At 46.7% G+C, this 7,714-nt stretch overlaps 1 protein-coding gene across 1 annotated transcript; it reads left to right on the top strand.

Moving 5' to 3' along the window:
• The first annotated feature begins 5,486 nt into the window (after nucleotides 1–5,486).
• Nucleotides 5,487–7,378, top strand: LOC119163015 (uncharacterized). Its single transcript, XM_037414909.2, has 2 exons — nucleotides 5,487–5,653; nucleotides 6,998–7,378. The coding sequence occupies exons 1-2, from the start codon at nucleotides 5,492–5,494 to the stop codon at nucleotides 7,298–7,300; spliced, it is 465 nt and encodes a 154-aa protein (XP_037270806.2). The 5' UTR covers nucleotides 5,487–5,491; the 3' UTR covers nucleotides 7,301–7,378.
• The last annotated feature ends 336 nt before the right edge of the window (nucleotides 7,379–7,714 follow it).

Below are 7,714 nucleotides of genomic sequence, written 5' to 3'. Positions count from 1 at the left end.
TATCAGACCAGCAGGCCTCCTTCACCCTATTGATGTATCGCATGCTCCGTTCGCCCAAGTTAGAATAAACCTCCTGGGTCCATTTCCAACCTCCTCGGCGGGTTGCAGATGTATTATAGTAGCCACTGACTACCTCACTCGTTATGCCGAAACCAAAGCTTTGAAGCGGGGCATGGCAAGTGAAGCAGCCCGGTTTTTCATTGGGAATATAGTTCTGAGGCATGGTGCTCCATCTGTATACAGTAATAACTGACAGAGGAAAAGCATTCACAGCTGAGCTATTACGCATAGTTTTAAGCCTAAGTGGAACATCTCACCGGCGTACAACGGCATATCATCCACAAACAAATGGTCTGACAGAACTGCTGAACAAAACACTTGCAGATATGCATTGCATGTACATCGATGTGGGACATAAAAACTGGGACGAGATACTGTCTTATGTCACTTTCGCTTACTATATGGCACAGTAAGAGACAACATGCATGACACCATTCAGTCTTCTCTATGGCCGTGACGTCACAACCATGCTCGACGCTATGTTGTCGCATGAAAGTGATGGCGTTGAAACAAATGCAGTCTACATAACTCAGCTTGCTGAAGAAGCCCGCCAACTTCTCGCGTACGTATTCGTTGCCACCAGGACTATGACACAAGGCGCTATATTCTTCCTTACCGACCAGTCTCCTATGAACCAGGAGAGAAAGTTTGGATCTGGACCGCAGTTCGCCGACGTGGTCTCTCAGAGGAGCTCTTAAGACGATACTTCGGGCCATATAAAGTCCTCCGGCGTCTCAGTGGTGTTTAACTATGAGGCTATTCCCGATAGTCCACATTGTTCAAGACGTCAAAGACATGCACCAGACGTTGTGCACATGGTTCGGATGAAGCCTTATTTGTCCGAATGAACCCGTGGGCTGCCAGTGACAACAAATTCTGCTGCCATGATGATGAAGCATCGGGACGATGCCTTCTTGGAAGGGAGGCTAATGTTACGATTATTATCTGTAAGCACAACAGAGGAGGAAGAAGCCAGCATCACGAGTGGCAGTCTCTGGTATGTTTCAAGGAAGACGACGTTATGCGTCTGCTCTTGCGTTTTGTTCTTGTGTGCGAATAGAGCCTTGCTGGATCACGTCAAAACGAAGCCTTGTGTTCTGTTCCTTGCACGTTGCGACAATATACGTTTGAATATTCACCTACGCCTAGTAATTACACATGATGACAATCTATAAAATTCAGTAAAAGCTTTGACTATGTACAGTGTCACAGTGCACCTTTACTTACTATGCCTGCACAGTCTAAGTCGTAGTTCCAATGAGAGTTTCATTTTTGATCATGTTTGCCTTCATAGCGTCGTCAACAACAACAACGAAAGAAAAAAGCAGATGTAAGAAACTTTGGACAGATCGCACGCACTGTGGGAATTGATGTTACGGGAAACATTCGGCATGGAGTTGTTTTGACTTCAAGCCAAGTGTTACAAGATGTATCGACGTCTTTTTGTCGTCGATACTATTGAGTAGTTGTGTGCATAACACGTTTTTACCAGAAACGTTGACTACACTGTGATGGTTATAGGGTAACTTAACGTGCAGATTTCAGCCACACCAGGCAGTGCTTGTTGGTGTGTACATATATACAAAGTGAACCTAATGGGGAAGGAGGGTAGGGTTCCTCCCCCTTCCTTTCCTCTATGGAGCAAATGCAGAAAATACGAGTCACATTGCTGGATGTCATTGTGTTTCAAAGAGCAGATCTTCCATCAACGTAGGTTTATATGACGACGATACAGCAGGCGATCGGTAGCATCAGCTTACACACCACTCTGGCAACTCTCAGAGGATTTACCCGCGTCATAATTTTTGTATTTATGTTTATTTGACGTACATATATGCTGTGCTGACACCTCATCAGCGGACACTCGTGTGAACTCACACATGGCTACGCGGCGTTCACTCAGACTTTTTTGCACCGGCCTGACATAAGCAACTATTTTCCCTCAGCCTAGCGGCCCCGAAGCAAACACGACAAGAAAAGGAAAACTTTGATGAAAGCGTGTATCGCGTACTGAAAGGAGAGTGGTGTCAGAAAACGAAGTGTCAAGCGGAACGTCTTCGTTTTAAGCGCTGCAATGCATGGCGCACAACTAGAATATTTGCCTCTTCGGAAACAAATAGTCGATGAACGGCTGGTGGCGGCCATTGCTAATGAGGAAGGTATTAGCGCTAAGACGAGCACATAAGTTTAATACACGTCTCGCTTTTTCCTCTACGTAGGTGGCTCTTTGAATAGTCGTGACATCCCCATGAGGGGTTAGGTGCAATTCATTCTGGGAGCATCATCATCGACACGAAGAACAAGAAGAGACGAGATAGTGCATGGATGCGCGCATCTGGCGGACCACATTTCAGGAAGCCTTAGATGTCTCATCAAGCGCCAAATTTGACCGACAGCGTTCCGCGTCGGCGGCTGTCAGCGTGGGGGGCGAGGGAGGTCAGTGGGGGCGAGTGATACAAAAAACAATTGTCACGTGTGATGGCGTCACAATCTGACGTTTCATGACGTCACTTTGACGTCACGTCACATGACACCGTAGCTTGGTCAAATGTAGTCTGATCACGAAGGCAATGCAAATGAATTGCCTCCGAACTTGGCGGCAATGCGAGACCGTGTTAGGGGCCGAAAGCTGTCGAATATTGGCCAAGCAGGATCAATGCGTACATTGACCGAGAGAAAAAAGTCGATGACTTCCGCCTTCAAGTCTCCATAAGTGAATGCAAAAGTGGCCTTGTGAGTTTTTTTTTTTTCAGGCAAAAATCGTATGAAAATCGAGGCTCATTTTTTTGCCATTGCTGTCAGGGTGCGTGTAAAGTCAAAATCGATAACATCGCGCCGCGCGTCGCGTGTTCCACGTGCACGTGAAAGCTTGCGATGGGCGCGGCTCAAGTTTTGCTCGATCAGGTCTATATGAAAGGCGCCGGCCGACTACGTCGGCTGAGGAAGCATACGAAGGGATGCCAGTGGAGGGGGTGCGGGCGTGCGTCGCTTGGGCAGAAACTGCAGACTTAGAGCAAAAGGGCGTAGTCGCGCGCGCTGTGTCTGGAGATCGGTAGATGGTCATATCTTAATGCATGCTGTACTCGATTCGCTTCGCAATGAAGTGGCTGACGGCACGAAGTCGCTTCGCTCACAGCACTATTGCACCAGCGTTTTGCACAGTTAGCCAGCCGGATTGGTTCGTAAAGGAGTGGCTTTGCTTCTGCGACGAAACTTACGTTTTAAATTGCACCGGTGATTTTTTTTTTTGAATTATACGGTAAAAAAAACATGGGAAGCAAAGGATCAACGGAGCTTTACGATCAGAAAGTATAAAGTAACGCATTAAACGAAGGAAGGGGGGGGGGACGCAGACACAAACATAGATAACCAGACAACACAGCGTTTTTGTTGCCTGACATCTTTTTCTTAGTATTTTCTATCTCTTAATTTCACTGAATTACGCAACAAAGTCCATTATCGTCAGCCACCTGCCACGAAGTTCATGGCCCATCCCGTTTGTTTTGTTTTCCGGAAGAATGGCACAATCCACCACGGGGGATCGGCCACGAAAAGTGCCTTATTAGAATTTGTGAAAAAATAAAGAAAAAAAGGGCGCTGCACAAATTTTGACCCAACTGAATTGTGAATGGACCGACAGTCAGTCAATCGGTGAGTCAGTCAATCTTTCCATCGCCAAGGTAAACAGCGTAAATGACACGAATTAAGCTTTATACTTTGCGCCTAGAGGTAAAGTGGTCTTGCTCTGCAACTGGTTAACGTTAAAATAAAAGACTTATTCACGAGGGAAGTAACCTATCGAGGCTGGTATTCATGGCTCGGTGTGATGATGAGTGTCATACAATAATCTTCATCCTCTTCACCTCCGTGCCTGAACGCGTTTTCTTTTTCGTGGTGAATTACGATTTTCTAGCCTAACCTTCTGTCGTTCTATAGATACGAATCAGCGCCTACGGATTTGCGTCTGCTTCATTTTATGTAATTTCTTCATGTATTGTCGTCAGTCGCGCCTCCACTGTGCCGCAGAACAGAGGCCTGGGCCACTGCGCGGCTATTTCCAAGCAAGACAAAGAAGAGGGTGTGCAGGTGTCTCATTTTTCCCTGTAAGCCTAAATTTCAATTACACCGGGTCCTAAATAGCCGCTTGCAAGATTACCTTGCACTCGTGGAAACAAATAATGTAATAGCCACTGATGCTTCAGTAATAGATGAGAAGGCAGGAGTAGGTATTTACTCTACTTCACTTGACTGGTCGTTTTCAGTAAGACTGCCAGACTTTACACCTATTTTTGAAGCTGAACTTTTGGCAATTGTTCTAGCACTACAAAAACTAACTTTGGACGCCAACACTGCAATAATAATTAGACTCCCTGTCCGTATGTAAGTCACTGACAGCTTCATCTCAATCAGATGCCTTAAGGACATTCCTTATGCTGATTCCTCCACAGCTTAAGCTCTTAAAATCATTATGGGTACCTGGACATTGTGGGTTAGAGTTAAAGGAAATGGCGGACTCATTAGCTCGAATGGCATTAAATGGCCCAATACTTTCTGTGCTTCCGGTGCTGCCCAGTATAACGGCTATAAGATATCGAAAATTTGCACTCAGTGCTGATGCCATAGAATCAGTAACACCAAGCACTGAATTTAGACATTTGAAATATCGATGGAAATCCGGCTGGTGTCATACTAGACAACTGGAAGTCATGCTAACAAGACTGCGATGTCGTGTGCCCCCTTTGAATCTATATTCACACAGGGCTGGTCTGGGAATATCTCCCCTATGCAGCTTTTGTACTGATCTGGAATCAATAGACCATTATTTTTTGTCATGTCGCCGTTACAGTCTATTGAGAAAACGTCTCCTTGCCATCCCATTTGCTAACCTTGGGCTTCCCTTCACCATTGCGAATATATCTCCTTTGGTGCTTTGGTTCTGGGCTACAGCCACAGCAATGCCTTTAGTGCCGTCTGCAGTTATCTTCGTGAAACAAAACGAATGCGCCTCTAAATTCCAATTTGCATATTTGTTAATATATTATTATAAGAAAATTCTAAACATAAGTTTTAAACGTGTTTCGAAATTACTGCAATTTTAATTCGATATATATTATTCTGTCTGGTCGAAATGGCAAAAAAAAAAATGTTGCACTCTTTCTGTATTTACATGTGCTTTATCCTCCTCCTGTTAGGATTAGGTATCATTCGAAAGGCTTTAAATTTCATATCCTCAAATCTTGGCCAATCCCCCTGAGTGGGAAAGAGCCATAGTGGAGGCATCATCATCATCATCGTCGTCGTCGTCTCGCGACGCGCGCTCTCGTGCTCACGCTCAGAGAAGAAGGAGCCAGCAGTCCCGTCGTGCGGTACTCTGAGCGACTCGTCGGCTTTCGACACAGTGGAAAGCGGCCAGACGGCACCCGGTTCGCTTATGCCACTTCGGGCAAGTGGTGGCCTCGCCTGCTCGAGCCTTGGCATTCCCTTGTGGCCATTGGTTGCTCTGGTCAGTCTTGTGATGAGCGCCGCATGCCAGCAGGAGCGTCACTCCCGAGGCCGACCGCGCAAGTTCATCAGCTATTATGGCCACCGGGAGGTAAGAAGGCGTCAACTCGAATGCGCCCTAATTAGTTCTGTGCCCGAATTAGTTCTGTGCCCTAATTATTTCTGTGGGCCTAATTGTCGCCGATTTGATCAACGGCGCGTCTATTCGGACTGCCTCAAAATACAGGCGTGGGCATGAATCCCCGCTATGGTTTCTCGCATTGATACCTTGATATGCTTGAACAAGGGGAAAAATCCAGTAATTGTTCTAGTTATCTTTGCGTGCGCTCTTCCGTCGCGTTGCGTAGCTTGAGAACGCTGGTTCGATTAAAGGTCATGGTGGACCGCGACCGAATTACGATGGCGATGCCATGACCGCCGGCAGCGGGGTGCAAAATGGACACTTCCTCGGGTCCCACCGCACCCAGCTGGGCTGGAAGACAGGTTTAGATTAGATTTTTGGGGTTTAACGTCCCAAAACCACCATATGATTATGAGAGACGCCGTAGTGGAGGGCTCCGGAAATTTTGACCACCTGGGGTTCTTTAACGTGCACCCAAATCTGAGTACACTGAGTACAACATTTCCGCCTCCATCGGAAATGCAGCCGCCGCAGCCGGGATTTGAACCCGCGACCTGCGGGTCAACAGCCGAGTACCTTAGCCACTAGACCACCACGGCGGGGCTGGAAGACAGGTTTGCGCCCTCTTCAAGACCCCGCCGACGCGCATGCACGAGTCATTAAAATATCACCACTAATCGCATGTTAAAGGGACTCTACTGTGAAAGCATAAATTAGATTAGACTGATAAATCATGTCCTGAATACTTTAGTGCCGTTCATTTCATCACCGTAGGTTTTGCAGTAAATGAGAAAGTAAGTCGGAAGTCTTACTTTTAAGCTTCCTGCCGTTATCTCCAAAGTCCATGACGCGCATCATGGACTTAGAAGTGTTTTATTTTATTATTATTATTTTGCGGGGGGGGGGGGGGGGGGCTGGGGGATTCCCTGAAACTTTGTATGTTGAGCCGCAGGCTCCCCCTGAAGATAATGTGCTTGTTTTTATCGATTAGAAACTACGCAGATACTAGAAGACACCGTCAAAATTTATGAGGACATGACATCTGGTACTAAGTGGCGTCGCCATTCGCATTTTTATTTTGCGTCGTTTGTCGCTTACCGAATGTCCTCTCGCAGTTTTTCTCGCAGGTTAATGGTGCCACTAAAGCGTGCCTTATATATAAACATTACACGGTTTTATAACGCAAGACCACAGCAGTAACTATAATATTACGCATTTATAGTGCGCTGTTGTGACCTATCATGCTTGCTAGAGTCCCTGGAAGTTCCAGCAAACAGATATGTTAACTGGATCACTTACGATCACATCGTGCAGGTACAAGAGGGAGAAAATGTCATCATCTACTGCTTTGCCGATCCGAAGGCCGAGATCTCGTGGACAAAGGACGGTTCGCCGTTGCGCCACTGGTCCGCCTGGCATGGTTACTCCGTGTCGGATTACAACGTCCAGGACTTCAAGATATCCAGGCTGGAGGTGCAGGCTGCCGACGCGGACTTCTCGGGCGGCTACAGCTGCTCGAAAGAGTCTCTCGCCAAACACTTCGTTCAGGTCACGGCGATGCAGGACTCGAGTGGAGCGCAAACAGACTGTCACGTCCTTGTGAGTCACCATCACTAGGACAGACCGGATGAATTTGCATGTATTTATCGGAGAATTAGAGTGTACCTGATTTTGAATAAACGTATTTACTGTATAGCACACTGTGCAATAGCATTAGCGACTGGCTTTCGAACGAGCTTCACTGTCGCACTATTAGCAACATGCAAGCGACGTCCTCTCCTCTGCTGACTTACGTTTCGTCAAGCAGGCAATGGTCGCGTGCCGTCATCTGCATAAGTTGTGTTTCCGTTTTGAACCTTCTCTGTGAGTTCGGTGCCTGCTGAGGCAGCATCTGCATAAGTTGTGACGTTCAAGCTGAGCCTACTTGGTCCGTTTTCGGGTCAATAATCATTTCAAGCTTACATGAGATATCCCCTCTCCCAACCTTGTTCTACAGTGCGCACACTTTCCATATACAAACTTTTTATTCAA

Source organism: Rhipicephalus microplus, chromosome 2, assembly GCF_043290135.1.
Source record: "Rhipicephalus microplus isolate Deutch F79 chromosome 2, USDA_Rmic, whole genome shotgun sequence".
Lineage (NCBI taxonomy): Eukaryota > Metazoa > Arthropoda > Arachnida > Ixodida > Ixodidae > Rhipicephalus > Rhipicephalus microplus.
Note: the sequence above shows the minus strand (reverse complement) of the source record. Positions and strands in the feature narration are given on the sequence as shown.

Bases quoted from the DNA above. Each gene is read 5' to 3' on its own strand.
- LOC119163015 (XM_037414909.2), top strand. From the start codon at position 5,492: ATGCCACTTCGGGCAAGTGGTGGCCTCGCCTGCTCGAGCCTTGGCATT. The intron at 5,654-6,997 runs GTAAGAAGGCGT...CACATCGTGCAG, and splicing joins GCTATTATGGCCACCGGGAG to GTACAAGAGGGAGAAAATGT.